At 45.1% G+C, this 20,341-nt stretch overlaps 1 protein-coding gene across 1 annotated transcript in view; it reads left to right on the top strand.

Annotated features, from left to right (window-relative positions):
- Window positions 1-20,341, top strand: part of ddah1 (dimethylarginine dimethylaminohydrolase 1) — a 134,942-nt gene that overhangs the window by 104,453 nt on the left and 10,148 nt on the right. The window contains exons 4-5 of the mRNA XM_052462083.1: window positions 2,282-2,401; window positions 16,958-17,101. Coding sequence (XP_052318043.1) covers window positions 2,282-2,401; window positions 16,958-17,101 — 264 coding nt within the window. The remainder of the gene's footprint in view (window positions 1-2,281; window positions 2,402-16,957; window positions 17,102-20,341) is intronic.

The following is a 20,341-nucleotide window of genomic DNA, read 5'->3' as shown; positions in this document are numbered from 1 at the left end:
GTTTCTTACTGCCTGTTTTTCTGACTCCGTCTGTGACTCATTTAAATTCCACCATCATATCTCTCTCAGCCTCTCACTTTTATTCTTGATAAGTCGGGTCTTTTTCCCTACTATCGTTTTTCCTCCTTCCTTTATCACATTTAGGACCATTGAACATTCTGTTCTGGTCAGACCAAGATTAACCACAGATGTGAGTGAGGGGTTGGATCTCTTCTTCTCCTTTATGATCCTTGTTGATTGGGGGAAACGGAGGGAGTGGAGGAGGTCAAAGTGCAGGGGAGAGTAATGTACCAGGCTATTGTCTCCCATTCAGGTTCACAACACTGTACAGCATCAGTCAGAAGCCATAAAGAAAACTTTGTCTAGAAATGAATGAACAGACATTACAATTAGCATAGCAGAACTTCTCACTCAAAATGTATCTCAAAGCTGAACACATCGCTGAGATTCCCCACAATATGATAAGTTGTTATCATGTCTCTCACAATAAGCTCAGTGGAGGGCATTTTACTTCTGCTATCTCTTTGAATCACTGTTTGGGCTAAACTGTCTTTCCATTGATAAGGAATGACGACAGTTTGATTAAGTGGTCTACTTTGCTTTGATTCATTCAAATGAACTCTGAGGGTTGAGTTAAGAGAGCAGGAAAGACTTTGGTGATGAGGGGAAGAGGACAATTTCACACATGATAAACTGTCAGGAAATGCAGTCCCTTGTTCCAGTCAGAGAGGAGATTTGCTTTCATCTAGGCTGACTCTTAAGCAAAAGGAGGTAAGTAACATTTAGTAAGTAAGTCAAATGAACTTTTCCCTTAATATGGACCAGGCCAGAGAAACAGGGGAAGGTATGATGTTTCAGATATGACATAGCAGTGAATTGACACTCTATATAACATGTCCATTCCTGCCACAGTGGACCTGCTAATCAAACCCATGTCACAAGAAGACAACGTACTTGTCACGCCCTGGCCATAGAGAGGCTTTTTATTCTCTATTTTGGTTAGGCCAGGGTGTGACTAGGGTGACCATTCTATGTTCTTTTTTCTATGTTTTTGTATTTCTTTGTTTTTGGCTGGGACAGCTGTCTGTCGTTGTCACTGATTGAGAACCATACTTAGGTAGCCTTTTCCCACCTGTGTTTTGTGGGTAATTATTTTTCCGTGTGTGTTTGTGTGCACCTCGGTTGCGTCAGGTTGGAGACCTGAGCCCACGCCCCGTGCTTACAGGGGCGAGCAGGTGACAGGTCAGGCCCCACGCTATGGAGTGATGTGCACTGTGTCTCGGCCGAGTATTCACAGGCCGGTGTGCTCGGTGCCAGCGTCCCGCATTTGTCGGGTGGAAACTGGCATCCAGCCAGAATGGGGGGCGGCACCTCTAAGTGCGCCTCCACGGCGCTACCCTTTAGAGTCAGGTTTTGCGGCCGGAGTCCGCACCTTTGGGGGGGGTACTGTCACGCCGTTTACTCCACAAACAGAGACTCATACAAAGCTGTCACTCGCCCTCCATTTGGCAAATCTGACCATAATTATATCCTCCTGATTCCTGCTTACAAGTAAAAACTAAAGCAGGAAGTACCAGTGTCTCGGTCAATATGGAAGTGGTCAGATGACACGGATGCTACACTATAGGACTGTTTTGCAGCACAGTCACTAGCTTAATCAATAAGTGCATCAACGACGTTGTCCCCACAGTGATTGTACGTCATATCGCAACCAAAAGCCATGGATTACAGGCAACATGTGCAGTGAGCTAAAGAACTATCATGGTCCAAACACACCAAGACAGTTGTGAAGAGGTCACGACAACACCTTTTCCCCCTCAGGAGACTGAAAAGATTTTGCATGGGTCCCCAAAAAGCTCTACAGCTGCACCATCGTATGCACCTGGTATGGCAACTGCTCTGCATCAGACTGTAAGGCGCAACAGACGGTAGTGCGGATGACCCAGTACATCACTGGGGCCAAGCTTCCTGACATCTAGGACCTATATACTAGGCGGTGTCAGAGGAAGGCCCAAAAAATAGTCAAAGACTCCAGTCACCCAAGTCATGGACTGTTCTCTCTCTCTGTCCTAAAACCACCGCTGTAATTACAGACTGAGGGGAGGGGCCTGTGTCCTGGGGCTCCGGTGACCTCACCTCTCAGACTCTCGGTGGCCTAGGGCTTTGGTGAACCCATCTGTCAAACTCTCAACCAATGCCGGTTAGGTTACCTTTCCCAGTGGGGCCTGTTTAGTCCAATTATCAGTGTGTGTAATGCAGTAGGGTTGTTGTGTGTTTGCAGGACTACGCTGTGTCCACCGTCCCTGTCACTGATGGTCTACACCTGAAGAGCTTCTGCAGCATGGGAGGACCAGGCCTCATCGTGATTGGCTCCAGCGAACCAGCCCAGAAAGCCCTGAAGGTATGAGTCACCAATGAGCTTATGGGTCATGCAAGATAGAACTGTGTTCTTACTTTCCTTTGCACCATCTCTTGTTAATTACATTTAGTTTAATAGTGTTTGCAGAAAACATCATTGAAATATACTCTCACATCCCATCCTCGTGTATTTTTAAACACGTCCAGTAGAAAATGTCCATCACAATATTCTTTCCATTCTTATACAAGCACAAAATGGTGAAAACATTACAGTGCTTACTATCTTTCTCCTTTCAGGAGCTTTGTAATTTATCCACCATCATGGCTCGCCATTTACCCAATCATTTTGTGCTTGTGTTACAATTTGCATTTCAATAAAATATAAATGGAACACATAAAAATATTTTAATGCACAGTTACGTTTGCAATACCTAAAGTTTTGATAGAAATTCTTCAAGTTCTTAGTGGAAAATTAGGTCTCTGTGTTGAGGAGGGTTTTTTCAGGTGAGATCTCACACTTGATGCGCTGAATAACGGCTATCATCTTGCCCTTGGCCATCATATGGAGATCATTTCCATGTTCATATTACCTGACCTCATCTCACCTCTAAGTCATATAAAATCAAATCAAATTTTATTTGTCACATGCGCCGAATACAAACAAGTGAGGTAATGGATTCTTCAGCGTAAAGCAACAGTACCGTTGACAGGGAAGACAGGACATCGCACATGTTGACTCAGTACCATCACCACCACCTTACACACACATCCAGATCACCCTCCCTCTCTCTGTGGTTTGATGCCTGCCTCTGACTCAAACTTCTACAAGCCTGCAGAAACCACATGATATCAATGTGATCTCCCTCTGATAAATCGGGAATACAGATCTTCTTCGTAATGGACGGGGAACAAACACAAACACACTGACAGTGACATGTTGGTACTTAATGCCATTCATGGAGACTGTTAAATAAATCTCTGCCTGTTATTTTCTGATGGACAGACACACAGAATTCCCCATCACCATGGCAGAAGACTGGCATGCACACACCACATCTAACTACAGACAGTAGTGGTGTACCCGCGGCTGGCATGCAACACAGTACAGACACGCAACAGAATGTGGCAGGTTTTGAAACCTCACAGACAAGACCACAAACGCACCCGAGACACACGGAGAGTTGACAACCAGGAGTTCTCAGTCATAGGGTTCCACCTCATCTGCCTACTCAGGGAGACGTCGCCCCCTACTGGCCCAGGGCTGCAGAGGATTGTAACACTGTCAGTAAACCATCTACACACATCAACCACAGACAGACAGACAGACAGACAGACAGACAGACAGACAGACAGACAGACAGACAGACAGTTATGGATCCCCATTAGCTGCTACAATTGCATCAGCTCCTCTTCCTGTAGTCCCCAAGTATTCTTATCAGTGAGATGTGTAAAGACTGCATAGGTTTAGTCCCTTATTTGTCCCCCTATGTTATCCTCATTAAACACACTAAGGCAACCATATCCACATACTAATACACTGCTGATGAATTATTAGGTCATGGTGACAGCTAACTAATACAACACACTTTTATTTGATACAGACTGGAACCCCATTAAGATTCCATACTATTATCAAGCCCTGTTAATTAGCTACTGAAGAGAAAGAGAGAGAGAGAAGGGTCATTAGCATGAGTTAATGACAGTGTCTCACAGTGTTGTAATTACACATTACATCACCCCCTCTCCAACATGCAATTAGCTCTGGTTATAAAATATTTTAATGAATGTCTGAGATCAGATTTTCAATTAGGTAATGTTCTGCTCAGGGTGAAAGTGACTAGTGAATCTAGGTGTAATGAACATAAAGGGGTGGTTGTGAATGCTATTGTAACGAATGCAAATGGTTTGCTATTGTTGTGAAAGTAGCTCTAATGAACTTAACGGGGTTGTTGTTGTGAATGTAGCTCTAATCTAATTGTATTACATGCCTGCTGGCTGGATTCCCTTGGGGTGAGCTTTTGTGAACGCACCCCTAATCTTGATATTGAAGTAGTGGTGATGAGATGAGCAGGGATAAGGTTAGTATGTTGTGTTGTCAACAGACCAAACTGGGAATTTGTTATTAGAGCAGGCTGTGACTCTATTGTCATGTCACCATGTCTGGCCTGATACTGAGTCATGGTTTGGATACAGTATGGATGATGGCACCCGAATGTGGCAGCCAGTGTGCGTGTTTGCGTGCGAGTGTGTGTGTGTGCCTTGCGTGCATGTGTGTGTGCCTTGCATAGTCTGCTGTCATACTATGTTTAGCCCTCCCAAGCTGAGGACCGAGGACGTGGACCGGATGAATTCCATCAACTGAACGCACTCATAACAATCGTGGCTCTCCACTGCTATCACTGCCAAGCCTCAGCCGTGAAGTCATCTCCCACAAATACTCCCTCTCTTCCTGAAATGCTCCTTCTCCCTCACCACATTTAGCCTTTCCAGCAGGCCAGGGCTCCTGGTATTTCCCGCTTCCAGGACTCCCTGACTGACTGACCCCCCTAGGCTTGGACCAAGCCCTATACCCCAAACCTAGACCTCAGGCCCAATACCCCAGACCTAGACCTCAGGCCCTATACCCCAGACCTAGACCTCAGGCCCAATACCCCAGACCTAGACCTCAGGCCCAATACCCCCGACCTAGACCTCAGGCCCAAAACCCCGACTTAGACCTCAGGCCCAATACCCCAGACCTAGACCTCAGGCCCAATACCCCCGACCTAGACCTCAGGCCCAAAACCCCGACTTAGACCTCAGGCCCAAAACCCCCGACTTAGACCTCAGGCCCAATACCCCAGACCTAGACCTCAGGCCCTATACCCCAGACCTAGACCTCAGGACCTATACCCCAGACCTAGACCTCAGGCCCAATACCCCAGACCTAGACCTCAGGCCCTATACCCCAGACCTAGACCTCAGGCCCAATACCCCAGACCTAGACCTCAGGCCCAATACCCCCGACCTAGACCTCAGGCCCAAAACCCCGACTAAGACCTCAGGCCCAATACCCCAGACCTAGACCTCAGGCCCTATACCCCAGACCTAGACCTCAGGCCCAATACCCCAGACCTAGACCTCAGGCCCTATACCCCAGATCGAGACCTAGACCTCAGGCCCAATAACCCAGACCTAGACCTCAGGCCCAATACCCCAGACCTAGACCTCAGGCCCAATACCCCAGACCTAGACCTCAGGCCCTATACCCCAGATCTAGACCTAGACCTCAGGCCCAATAACCCAGACCTAGACCTCAGGCCCAATACTCCAGCCCTAGACCTCCGGCCCTATACCCCAGACCTAGACCTCAGGCCCTATACCCCAGACCTAGACCTCATGCCCTATACCCCAGACCTAGACCTCAGGCCCTATACCCCAGACCTAGACCTCAGGCCCAATACCCCAGCCCCATACCCCAGTCTCAGACCTAGACCTCAGGCCCAATACTCCAGCCCTAGGCCCAATATACCCAGCCTCTGGTCCAGCCTCTGGCCTAATCAGATCATGAGGAGCAGCAGACCCCTGAACACACCACCACAAACCACTTGTGCCCCCGCATTCAGCTTCCTGATTAGACACCAGCCTAAGCGGACAGGAATACACACGGAACATTAGCCAATAACAGTCTGTTCTCTGGGAAGAAAAGTGTGTCAAGGACCAATCAAAAATAATGACATCAACAGGAAACTATTAGAGTGTAATAACCATTCTCCTGATCCCTGGACTGTTAGGATTTGGAAGACTTTTGGATAGGAACTGTTTTTGTATGTTTTTAAAAACAACCATTGTCTACACGGGTCGGGGAAGATTATTGTGTGTGAACTGTAAACATTCCACATATTCTAAATGTGTTGCTGAAAATACACTGTGCACTAGTGACTAGAAGAAAGACATGCACTAATTCAATAAGTAGTGTCAGTAGTTTTTGTTATGCCCCATTGTCTTACATCAGATAGCACAACTGTCATCTGCAGGGGGGTTCTAAGCTTGACAGTAGCGACAATATCTCTGTGGGCCGAGTTAAGTAAAGGGTGAATTGTGCCCAGGAGGTGTCGGATAAGCAGTACTGGTCTAACATCATTCAGCTGGTCTAACATCATTCAGCTGGTCTAACATCATTCAGCTGGTCTAACATCATTCAGCTGGTCTAACATCATTCAGCTGGTCTAACATCATTCAGCTGGTCTAACATCATTCAGCTGGTCTAACATCATTCAGCTGGTCTAACATCATTCATCTGGTCTAACATCATTCAGCTGGTCTAACATCATTCATCTGGTCTAACATCATTCATCTGGTCTAACATCATTCAGGCATTGTTCATCATCAGTTCCATCCTCGTTGTCCTATTAGTCTTGCATTTCCTACAGACTGCTTTTCTTGTATGTCTCCTAGGCTGGACACCATTGTCATATCTGCTGGCTGGATTGTTCTAAGATGGTGTAGCAGTCAGACGTCTTTTGTCCTCATCTTGTCGTGTCCCGTGTATATCTTTTTCTTCGCATATATTTTTTTAGAATTTTTCGAAAACTCAACTTCAAAACACTCCTGCAACCCGCCTCACCCAATGTGGTGCGGATCTGTTTTTTTCTAAAGTATTATTCACCTCAAATCCGGAATCCCCCTACAGATGCTAGCCAGCTCACTTGCTACTAGCTAGTAGTCAGCAAACCACTGCTAGCGGTCATCAGCTAACCTTTATCTCGGAAATCTCTCGCCAGTTTGTACAACGCGACTCATACCAGACCTGTTTTCTCACCATATCCCCGGATTCCTACCGCAAGCTCTGGACATTTTCATCTGGATCATCGCAGCTAGCTAGCTGCTATCCGAGTACTGGCTAACGTCGGTCCCAGAGCAAGCACCAATTAGCCTGGAGCTATCCCATGCTAGGCCCTTTCTCCCGGCTAGCTAAAGAGGCCCACCACTCCTGGGCTACAATACCCGGACCCCTTCTACTGCCGGTATGGGGCACGGAACCCCGCCGATCCTTCATGACTGGACTACGACGTAATCTGCTCGAGGGGGTATTCAACTGGCCTCGATATCGCGCCGTCCCCTGAATGCCCATCCGCTAGCTACGGCCCGCTAGCTGCTAGCTGGCGAGAGCATATTGGACTGTTAGCTGTATAGATCCATTGGCAAATTTCTTGGGCCACTACACCTATCTTGCCAAATTGACTTGGACCCCTCTACTACTCGGAAACCCTATTAATCCATCACGACTGGTCTATCAACGTCAATTCACGCGGAGGCCAAAACAAGCTTTCCTGCAACGATATGTCCCTATAAGACCCTTCTGCTAGCTTGCTAGCCCCAGTCTGCTAGCTTGCTAGCCCCAGTCTGCTAGCTTGCTAGCCCCGGTCTGCTAGCTCAAATCAAATGTATTTATATAGCCCTTCGTACATCAGCTGATATCTCAAAGTGCTGTACAGAAACCCAGCCTAAAACCCCAAACAGCAAGCAATGCAGGTGTAGAAGCACGGTGTCTAGGAAAAACTCCCTAGAAAGGCCAAAACCTAGGAAGAAACCTAGAGAGGAACCAGGCTATGTGGGTTGGCCAGTCCTCTTCTGGCTGTGCCGGGTGGAGATTATAACAGAACATGGCCAAGATGTTCAAATGTTCATAAAAGACCAGCATGGTCAAATAATAATAATCACAGGCAGAACAGTTGAAACTGGAGCAGCAGCACGGCCAGGTGGACTGGGGACAGCAAGGAGTCATCATGTCAGGTAGTCCTGAGGCATGGTCCTAGGGCTCAGGTCCTCCGAGAGAGAGAAAGAAAGAGAGAATTAGAGAGAGCATACTTAAATTCACACAGGACACCGGATAGGACAGGAGAAGTACTCCAGATATAACAAACCGACCCGAGCCACCCGACATATAAACTACTGCAGCATAAATACTGGAGGCTGAGACAGGAGGGGTCAGGAGACACTGTGGCCCCATCCGATGACACAGTGGTATGAAAGAGCCCTAGTAAGCCAGTGACTCAGCCCCTGTAATAGGGTTAGAGGCAGAGAATCCCAGTGGAAAGAGGGGAACCGGCCAGGCAAAGACAGCAAGGGCGGTTTGTTGCTCCAGAGACTTTCCGTTCACCTTCACACTCCTGGGCCAGACCACACTAAATCATATGACCTACTGAAGAGATGAGTCTTCAGTAAAGACCTAAAGATTGAGACCGAGTTTACATCTCTCACAATGTTAGGCAGACCATTCCATAAAAAAGGAGCTCTATAGGAGAAAGACTTGCCTCAGCTGTTGCTTAGAAATTCTAGGGACAATTAGGAGGCCTGCGTCTTGTGACCGTAGCGTACGTGTAGGTATGTACGGCAGGACCAAATCAGGTAGGAGCAAGCCCATGTAATGCTTTGTAGGTTAGCAGTAAAACCTTGAAATCAGCCCTTGCCTTGACAGGAAGCCAGTGTAGGGAGGCTAGCACTGGAGTAATATGATAAAATTTTGGGGTGCTAGTCAGGATTTTAGCAGCCATATTTAGCACTAACTGAAGTTTATTTAGTGCTTTATCCGGGTAGCCGGAAAGTAGAGCATTGCAGTAGTCTAACCTAGAAGTGACAAAAGAATGGATTAATTTTTCTGCATCATTTTTGGACAGAAAGTTTCTGATTTTTGCAATGTTACGTAGATGGAAAAAAGCTGTCCTTGAAACAGTCTTGATATGTTCTTCAAAAGAGAGATCAGGGTGCAGAGTAACGCCGAGGTCCTTCACAGTTTTATTTGAGACGACTGTACAACCATTAAGATTAATTGTCAGATTCAACAGAAGATCTCTTTGTTTCTTGGGACCTAGAACAAGCATCTCTGTTTTGTCCGAGTTTAAAAGTAGAAACTTTGCAGCCATCCACCTCCTTATGTCTGAAACACATGCTTCTAGCGAGTGCAATTTTGGGGCTTCACCATGTTTCATTGAAATGTACAGCAGTGTGTCATCCGCATAGCAGTGAAAGTTAACATTATGTTTTCGAATGACACCCCCAAGAGGTAAAAAAAATAGTGGTCCTAAAACGTAACCTTGAGGAACACCGAAATTTACAGTTGATTTGTCAGAGGACAAACCATTCACAGAGACAAACTGATATCTTTCCGACAGATAAGATCTAAACCAGAACTTGTCCGTGTAAACCAATTTGGGTTTCCAATCTCTCCAAAATAATGTGGTGATCGATGGTATCAAAAGCAGCACTAAGGTCTAGGAGCACGAGGACAGATGCATAGCCTCGGTCTGATGTCATTTACCACCTTCACAAGTGCAGTCTCAGTGCTATGATGGGGTCTAAAACCAGACTGAAGCATTTCGTATACATTGTTTGTCTTCAGGAAGGCAGTGAGTTGCAGTGCAACAGCCTTTTCTAAAAAAAATTGAGAGGAATGGAAGATTCGATATAGGCCGATAGTTTTTTATATTTTCTGGGTCAAGGTTTGGCTTTTTCAAGAGAGGCTTTATTACTGCCACTTTTAGTGAGTTTGGTACACATCTGGTGGATAGAGAGCCGTTTATTATGTTCAACATAGGAAGCAGCTCTTTCAGTAGTTTAGTTGGAATAGGGTCCAGTATGCAGCTTGAAGGTTTAGAGGCCATGATTATTTTCATCATTGTGTCAAGAGATATAGTACTAAAAAACTTGAGTGTATCTCTTGATCCTAGGCCCTGGTAGTGTTGTGCAGACTCAGGACAACTGAGCTTTAAAAGAATACGCAGATTTAAAGAGGAGTCCGTAATTTGCTTTCTCATAATCATGATCTTTTCCTCAAAGATGTTCATGAATTTATTACTGCTGAAGTGAAAGCCATCCTCTTGGGGAATGCTGCTTTTTAGTTGGCGTTGCGACAGTATCAAAAAGGAACTTCGGATTGTTCTTATTTTCCTCAATTAAGTTGGAAAAATAGGATGATCGAGCAGCAGTAAGGGCTCTTTGATACTGCACGGTACTGTCTTTCCAAGCTAGTCGGAAGTCTGGAAGCTTGCTTCAGGGCTCGGGTATTTTCTGTATACCAGGGAGCTAGTTTCTTATGACAAATGTTTTTAGGGATGCAACTGCATCTAGGGTATTGCGCAAGGTTAAATTGAGTTCCTTAGTTAGGTGGTTAACTGATTTTTGTCCTCTGGCGTCCTTGGGTAGACAGAGGGAGTCTGGAAGGACATCAAGGAATCTTTGTGTTGTCTGTGAATTTATAGCACGACTTTTGATATTCCTTGGTTGGGGTCTGAGCAGATTATTTGTTGCAATTGCAAACGTAATAAAATGGTGGTCCGATAGTCCAGGATTACCACAACATTTATTTCATGGTACAAAACTAGGTCCAGAGTATGACTGTGACAGTGAGTAGGTCCAGAGACATGTTGGACAAAACCCACTGAGTCGATGATGGCTCCGAAAGCCTTTTGGAGTGGGTCTGTGGACTTTTCCATGTGAATATTAAAGTCACCAAAGATTAGAATATTATCTGCTATGACTACAAGGTCCGATAGGAATTCAGGGAACTCAATGAGGAACACTGTATATGTCCCAGAAGGCCTGTAAACAGTAGCTATAAAAAGTGATTGAGTAGGCTGCATAAATTTCATGACTAGAAGCTCATTGCTATCGTAAATGTTAGCAACACCTCCTCCTTGGCGGGATGCACAGGGGATATGGTCACTAGTGTAGCCAGGAGGTGAGGCCTCATTTAACACAGTAAATTCATCAGGCTTAAGCCATGTTTCAGTCAGGCCAATCACATCAATATGATGATGAGTGATTAGTTCATTGACTATAATTGCCTTTGAAGTAAGGGATGGACAAGGCATATATACAAGGCTAGCTGTCTGAATCGCCATGTCTCCAGCCAGCCCAACAACTCGCTGGACCCCTATTGATCCCCCAGCTATGCATGCCTCTCCCTAATATCAATACGCCTTGTCCATTACTGTCCTGGTTAGTGAATACTGTCTTATTTCACTGTAGAGCCTCTAGCCCTACTCAATATGCCTTAACCAACCATTTAGTTCCACCTCCCACATATGCGGTGACATCACCTGGTTTAAATGTCTCTGGAGACAATATCTCTCTCATCATTACTCAATGCCTAGGTTTACCTCCAATGTACTCACATCCTACCATACTTTTGTCTGTACATTATGCCTTGGATCTATTCTCTTACGCCCAGAAACCTGCTCCTTTTCCTCTCTGCTCTGAACGCACTAAACGACCAGTCCTGATAGCCTTTAGCCGTACCCTCATCCTACTTCTCCTCTGTTCCTCTGGTGATGTAGAGGTTAATCCTGGCCCTGCAGCCCCCAACTCCACTCCTATTTCCCAGGCGCTCTCTTTTGATGACTTCTGTAACCGTAATAGCCTTGGTTTCATGCATGTTAACATTAGAAGCCTCCTCCCTAAGTTTGTTTTATCCAATGCTTTAGCACACTGCCAATCCGGATATCCTAGCCATGTCTGAATCCTGGCTTAGGAAGTCCACCAAAACCCTGAAATTTCAATCCCTAACTATAACATTTTCCAACAAGATAGAACTGCCAAAGGCGGCGGTGTTGCAATCTACTGCAGAGATAGCCTGCAGAGTTCTGTCTTACTATCCAGGTCTGTACCCAAACAATTCGAACTACTACTTTTAAAAATTCATCTTTCCAGAAACAAGTCTCTTACTGTTGCCGCTTGTTATAGACCACCCTCTGCCCCCAGCTGTGCCCTGGACACCATATGTGAATTGATTGCCCCCCAAGTCCTTCTGTTCACCTGACTTAGAATTCCTCACAATCAAATGTCGACCGCATTATCTACCAAGAGAATTCTCTATGATTATAATCGCAGCCGCATATATTCCCCTCCAAGCAGACACATTGATGGCCCTGAACAAACTTCATTTGACTCTATGTAAACTGGAAACCACATATCCTGAAGCTGCATTCATTGTAGCTGGGGATTTTAACATGGCTAATCTGAAAACAAGACTCCCTAAATTCTATCAGCATATTGATTGTGCAAACAGGGCTGGTAAAACCCTGGATCGTTGTTATTCTAACTTCCGCGATGCATACAAGGCCCTCCCCTGCCCTCCTTTCGGAAAAGCTTACCACGACTCAATTTTGTTGCTCCCTGCCTATAGACAGAAACTAAAACAGGAAGTTCCCATGCTCAGGTCTGTTCAACGCTGGTCCGACCAATCTGATTCCGTGCTTCAAGATTGCTTCGATCATGTGGACTGGGATATGTTCCGCATTAAGTCAAACAACAACATTTACGAATACGCTGAGTCGGTGAGCGAGTTTATTATCAAGTGCATCGGAGATGTCGTACCCACAGCAACTATTAAAAGATTCCCAAACCAGAAACCGTGGATTGAAGGCACAATTCACACAAAACTGAAAGCGTGAAACACTGCTTTTAATCAGGGAAAGGTGACCGGAAACATGACCGAATACAAACAGTGTACCTATCTAAACTGTGACATGTTTAACACCCCGGCCATCCTACAATCTAAGCTTGATGCCCTCAATCTCACACAAATTATCAATGAACCCACCAGATACAACCCCAAATCCATAAACACGGGCACCCTCATAGATATCATCCTAACCAACTTGCCCTCCAAATACACCTTTGCTGTTTTTTACCAAGATCTCAGCGATCACTGCCTCATTGCCTGTATCCGTAATGGGTCTGCGGTCAAACGACCACCCCTCATCACTGTCAAACACTCTCTAAAACACTTCAGCAAGCAGGCCTTTCTAATCGACCTGGCCCGGGTATCCTGGAAGGATATTGACCTCATCACGTCAGTAGAGGATGCCTGGTTATTCTTTAAAAGATCCTCCCTCACCATCTTAAATAAGCATGCCCCATTCAAAAAATGTAGAACCAGGAAAAGATATAGCCCTTGGTTCTCTCCAGACCTGACTGCCCTTAACCAACACAAAAACATCCTATGGCGTTCTGCATTAGCATCGAACAGCCCCCATGATATGCAACTTTTCAGGCAAGTTAGGAACAAATATACACAGGCAGTTAGGAAAGCAAAGGCTAGCTTTTTCAAGCAGAAATGTGCATCCTGTAGCACAAACTCAAAAAAGTTCTGGGACACTGTAAAGTCCATGGAGAATAAGAACACCTCCTCCCAGCTACCCACTGCACTGAGGCTAGGAAACACTGTCACCACCGATAAATCCACTATAATTGATCATTTCAATAAGCATTTTTCTACGTTTGGCCATGCTTTCCACCTGGCTACCCCTACCCCGGTCAACAGCCCTGCGCTCCCCACAGCAACTTGCCCCAACCTCCCCCACTTCTCCTTCACCCAAATCCAGATAGCTGATGAAAGAACTGCAAAATCTGGACACCTACAAATCAGCTGGGATATACAATCTGCACCCACTATTTCTAGAATTAACTGCTGTTAATTACTAGCCTATTACTAGCCTGTTCAACCTCTTTCGTATCATCTGAGATTCCCATAGATTGGAAAGCTGCCGTGGTCATCCCCCTCTTCAAAGGGGGAGACATTCTAGACCCAAACTGCTACAGACCTATATCTATTCTACCCTGCCTTTTCTATGGTCTTCGAAAGCCAAGTTAACAAACAGATTATCGACCATTTCGAATCACACCATACCTTCTCCACTATGCAATCTGGTTTCAGAGCTGGTCATGGGTGCACCTCAGCCTCGCTCAAGGTCCTAAACAATATTATAACTGCCATCGAGACATTACTGTGCAGCCGTATTCATCGACCTGGCTAAGGCTTTCGACTCTGTCAATCAGCACATTCTATTCGGCAGACTCAACAGCCTTGGTTTCTCAAATGATTGCCTCGCCTGGTTCACCAACAACTTCTCTGATAGAGTTCAGTGTGTCAAATCGGAGGGCCTGTTGTCCGGACCTCTGGCAGTTTCTAAGGGGGTGCCACAGGGCTCAATTCTCGTATTGAGATAAACTTTTGTTATTGACCAAATACTTATTTTCCACCATAATTTGCAAATAAATTCATTAAAAAGCATACAATGTGATTTTCTGGATTTTTTTTTCTCATTTTGTAGTTGAAGTGTACCTATGATGAAAATTACAGGCCTCTCTCATCTTTTTAAGTGGGAGAACCTGCACAGTTGGTGGCTAACTAAATACTTTTTTGCCCCCCTGTATATCTCGCTGGTCACCCCCAAAGCCAATTCTTCCTTTGGCTGCCTCTCCTTCCAGTTCTCTGCTGCCAATAACTGGAACGAACTGCAAAAATCATTAAAGCTGGAGACTCTTACCTCCATCACTAGCTTTAAGCACCAGCTGTCAGAGCAGCTCATAGATCACTGGACCTGTACATAGCTCATCTGTAAATAGCCCATCCAATCTACCTCATCCCCACACTGTATTTATTTATTTATCTTTCTCCTTTGCACCCCAGTATCCCTACGTTCACATTCATCTTCTGCACATGCTACCATTCCAGTGTTTAATTACTAAATTGTAATTACTTCGCCACTATGGCCTATTTATTGCCTTACCTCTTATCCTACCTCATTTGCACATAGATTTTTTTCTACTGTATTATTGATTGTATGTTTGTTTATTCCATGTGTAATTCTGTGTTGTTGTATGTGTCAAACTGCTTTGCTTTATCTTGGCCAGGTTGCAGTTGCAAATGAGAACTTATTCTCAACTAGCCTACCTGGTTAAATAAAGGTGAAATAAATAAAAAATATCGGCACCCAGAATGGGTCGGTGTCCAGTATGGATTTGAGAGAAGAGAAAATAATTATTTTAAAACAGACTTAGTGAAGGCTGATCAGTATGGTGTGATAGACTCTCACTACAGACAGACAGCTAATCCTCCTGTTTGTAAAGGAGAGCGTTCGCGGTCACGCACATAGACATATTTTCATTTAGGACCACTGCGATGACGCAACACACCAGACATGACCCGAGGTGTTAATAGTTACTCTGTCCCCCAGTCGGGCCCAGCCGGGCAGAGCCGGCCACGCTCTAGACTAGCAGATCTGGGTGATACACACACACACTCAAACACCATACACTTTGCGCACACACACACTCTCTGTCTCTAACACACACACACACACATGCATCAGTCAAACCAAGGCTAGAGTGGAATGTGTGAACAGGTCGAGCCACAAAGCCCAATGTTCACATTTTAAACCACAGAGACACATGGAGCACTGTGAGGGGTTGATAGATGTATAATGGATTAACACCACAAACACTCATATAACCCTAATTCTCACTCACTCACACACACACACACACACACACACACACACACACACACACACACACACACACACACACACACACACACACACACACACACACACACACACAGACACACTATTCTAACCCTAACTCTCCTCACTCACACACACACACAGACATTCACACCCTAACACTCCACACACACACAGACACACAATTATAACCCTAACTCACTCACTCACACACACAGAGACACACACACAGACACACAATTCTAACCCTAACCTCCTAACAGACACCTCTAACCCTAACTCTCCTCAAACACACACACACAGACACACAATTCTAGCCCTAACTCTCCTCAAACACACAGACACACAATTCTAACCCTAACTCTCCTCAAACACACACAGAAACACACACACAGACACACACACACGCCAGCTCAACCTTTCTCTCTCTGCATGATATAAAAAAGGAGAGCAGAGCAGAAGGGATGAGAGGAGGGATGAGAGGAGGGAAAAGAGGAGGTAGAAGAGGAGGGGTGAGAGGAGGGATGAGAGGAGGGAGAAGAGGAGGGGTGAGAGGAGGGAGAAGAGGAGGGGTGAGAGGAGGGAGAAGAGAAGGGATGAGAGGAGGGAGAAGAGGAGGGAGAAGAGGAGGGATGAGAGGAGGGAGAAGAGGAGGGAGAAGAGGAGGGATGAGAGGAGGGAGAAGAGATGACAGGATGGACAAAACAGTTGAGTGGAAAGGAGAGTATGACAGGAGGAGGATCTGGCCCTGGTTAAATCAACTTTTCTTATCCTGGGGGAGATCTCCTGCTCCACTTGTGAAAATATGTTCCTCCTACTTCTCTAAGGCATCCACAGATGTTCAGGTCGTAAACATTTTGGAGACACACACACACCTGCTCTGCATGCAGGTCATAACATCCTCATTGCTCCTTCTCCCCCCAACCCCGACTAGGCAGATTACATCAATTACATGACATCTGCTGTGAAAGAATGTCAGTCAGTCTGTCTGCCCCTGTCTGTGTTCTCCATTAAGGCTCAGTCGCCCAGATAGACGTTTGGAGTTTAGAACTTGAGCGGGCAGGAACAGCTGGGTCTGGTTCCATTTTGCCCGGCACCAATATACTCCCTACCCCTCCTCCTTGGACCTAACCCTTCATTGTTTGCCTGGAAAGGTATAGCAGTGTAGTGGTGGAGCTCCCACCATATTCCTTACACCTTACAGATCTACAAACACCAGAGAGTTTTTGGGGGAGTATAGGAGGGAATTTTGACCGTGGTGCTGTGTCCCTCATAGCTTACCATCCATCTGTCTTCCTTTGTGTCTATAGATCATGCAGCAGATGAGTGACCATCGTTATGACAAGCTGACAGTGCCTGATGACATTGCAGCCAACACCATCTACATGAACCTCCCTGGCAAAGGTCATGTGCTGTTACACTGCACCCCAGAGGAGTTCCCAGAGAGTGCCAAGGTGAGCAAACACACACACACACACACACACATACATACAGTATACACACATATTCACATGCACGCATACACTAACACACACACACTCTGGGACTCTTGGATATCAGCTCGTATGGGAGCAGTGAATGTTATTGTCTCTGTAGCGGTAAGGCATGGTTGAGGATGAGCCATGTCATTTACATTCCTCAGTGTCACTACACAGTAACTCACTCTGGGCTCCTGGTTACCACATCACCAACACCCTGCAATCTGCACAGACAGCTCCAACACCTCAAATGTACTCTGTGGTTAAAACCCAAACTTGAACATTTATTTTTAGTACGAACCGTTTATTGAAATATGTCTCTTTGGATTTGGAACCGTTGTCCAAAGGCTGACTATTATATTTTCCTTGAGGATTGGCTGAAGGGAAATTCAAGCCAAACATTATAAAATCAGTGACTGCCTCTCTTTCCTGTATCAGACCACTGTGGGGACGTGTGTATTCATATGTGTCCTGGATGGAAACTTGGGACACTTTCTGCCTCTGAGCACCAGCTGTGTGATGAAGAATCATTCACGTAGAGGTGTTGGAATCCCAATATTCAGTGGTGTCAGACCATAGGGATACATATCTGTGTGTCAGACACAGTTCCATGTAAACACACACACACAAATACACACACTCACTCTCTCGCTTTTTCTCTATATATTTCAAAAGCAGCATGATTGAACATGACATCTACAGTTGAAGTCAGAAGTTTACATACAGTGGAGCAAAAAATTATTTAGTCAGCCACCAATTGTGCAAGTTCTCCCACTTAAAAATATGAGAGAGGACTGTAATTTTCATCATAGGTACACTTCAACTATGACAGACAAAATTATTTTAAAAATCCAGAAAATCACATTGTAGGATTTTTAGTGAATTTATTTGCAAATTATGGTGGAAAATAAGTATTTGGTCACCTACAAACACGCAAGATTTCTGGCTCTCACAGCCTTGTAACTTCTTCTTTACAGTTCCTTGCAAAAGTATTCGGCCCCCTTGAACTTTGCGACCTTTTGCCACATTTCAGGCTTCAAACATAAAGATATAAAACTGTATTTTTTTGTGAAGAATCAACAACAAGTGGGACACAATCATGAAGTGGAACGACATTTATTGGATATTTCAAACTTTTTTAACAAATCAAAAACTGAAAAATTGGGCGTGCAAAATTATTCAGCCCCTTTACTTTCAGTGCAGAAAACTCTCTCCAGAAGTTCAGTGAGGATCTCTGAATGATCCAATGTTGACCTAAATGACTAATGATGATAAATACAATCCACCTGTGTGTAATCAAGTCTCTGTATAAATGCACCTGCACTGTGATAGTCTCAGAAGTCCTTTAAAAGCGCAGAGAGCATCATGAAGAACAAGGAACACACCAGGCAGGTCCGAGATACTGTTGTGAAGACGTTTAAAGCCGGATTTGGATTAAAAAAAAATCCCAGGCTTTAAACATCCCAGGGAGCACTGTGCAAGCGATAATATTGAAATGGAAGGAGTATCAGACCACTGCAAATCTACCAAGACCTGGCCGTCCCTCTAAACTTTCAGCTCATACAAGGAGAAGACTGATCAGAGATGCAGCCAAGAGGCCCATGATCACTCTGGATGAACTGCAGAGATCTACAGCTGAGGTGGGAGACTCTGTCAATAGGACAACGATCAGTCGTATATTGCACAAATCTGGCCTTTATGGAAGAGTGGCAAGAAGAAATACATTTCTTAAAGATATCCATAAAAAGTGTTGTTTAAAGTTTGCCACAAGCCACCTGGGAGACACACCAAACATGTGGAAGAAGGTGCTCTGGTCAGATGAAACCAAAATTGAACTTTTTGGCAACAATGCAAAACGTTATGTTTGTCGTAAAAGCAACACAGCTCATCACCCTGAACACACCATCCCCACTGTCAAACATTGTGGTGGCAGCATCATGGTTTGGGCCTGCTTTTCTTCAGCAGGGACAGGGAAGATGGTTAAAATTGATTGGAAGATGGATGGAGCCAAATACAGGACCATTCTGGAAGAAAACCTGATGGAGTCTGCAAAAGACCTGAGACTGGGACGGAGATTTGTCTTCCAACAAGACAATGATCCATAACATAAAGCAAAATCTACAATGGGATGGTTCAAAAATAAACATATCCCGGTGTTAGAATGGCCAAGTCAAAGTCCAGACCTGAATCCAATCGAGAATCTGTGGAAAGAACTGAAAACTGCTGTTCACAAATGCTCTCCATCCAACCTCACTGAGCTCGAGCTGTTTTGCAAGGAGGAATGGGAAAAAAATTCAGTCTCTCGAATGTGCAAAACTGATCGAGACATACCCCAAGCGACTTACAGCTGTAATCGCAGCAAAAGGTGGCGCTACAAAGTATTAACTTAAGGGGGCTGAATAATTTTGCACGCCCAATTTTTCAGTTTTTGATTTGTTAAAAATGTTTGAAATATCCAATAAATGTCGTTCCACTTCATGATTGTGTCCCACTTGTTGTTGATTCTTCACAAAAAAATACAGTTTTATATATTTATGTTAAAAGCCTGAAATGTGGCAAAAGGTCGCAAAGTTCAAGGGGGCCGAATACTTTCGCAAGGCAGTGCAAGAGGCTCCTCTGTCCTCCACTTGTTGCCTGTATTAATGGCACCTGTTTGAACTTGTTATCAGTATAAAAGACACCTGTCCACAACCTCAAACAGTCACACTCCAAACTCCACTATGGCCAAGACCAAAGAGCTGTCAAAGGACACCAGAAACAAAATTGTAGACCTGCACCAGGCTGGGAAGAATGAATATGCAATAGGTAAGCAGCCTGGTTTGAAGAAATCAACTGTGGGAGCAATTATTAGGAAATGGAAGACATGCAAGACCACTGATAATCTTTCTCGATCTGGGGCTCCACGCAAGATCTCACCCCGTGGGGTCAAAATGATCACAAGAACGGTGAGCAAAAATCCCAGAACCACACGGGGGGACCTAGTGAATGACCTGCAGAGAGCTGGGATCAACGTAACAAAGCCTACCATCAGTAACACACTACGCCGCCAGGGACTCAAATCCTGAAGTGCCAGACGTGTCCCCCTGCTTAAGCCAGTACACGTCCAGGCCCGTCTGAAGTTTGCTAGAGAGCATTTGGATGATCCAGAAGAAGATTGGGAGAATGTCATATGGTCAGATGAAACCAAAATATAACTTTTTGGTAAAAACTCAACTC

Source organism: Oncorhynchus keta, chromosome 1 (genome assembly GCF_023373465.1).
Source record: "Oncorhynchus keta strain PuntledgeMale-10-30-2019 chromosome 1, Oket_V2, whole genome shotgun sequence".
In the NCBI taxonomy this organism is placed as follows: domain Eukaryota; kingdom Metazoa; phylum Chordata; class Actinopteri; order Salmoniformes; family Salmonidae; genus Oncorhynchus; species Oncorhynchus keta.
The sequence above is the reverse complement of the archived record's forward strand: the minus strand, read 5'-3'. Positions and strand labels throughout refer to the sequence as shown.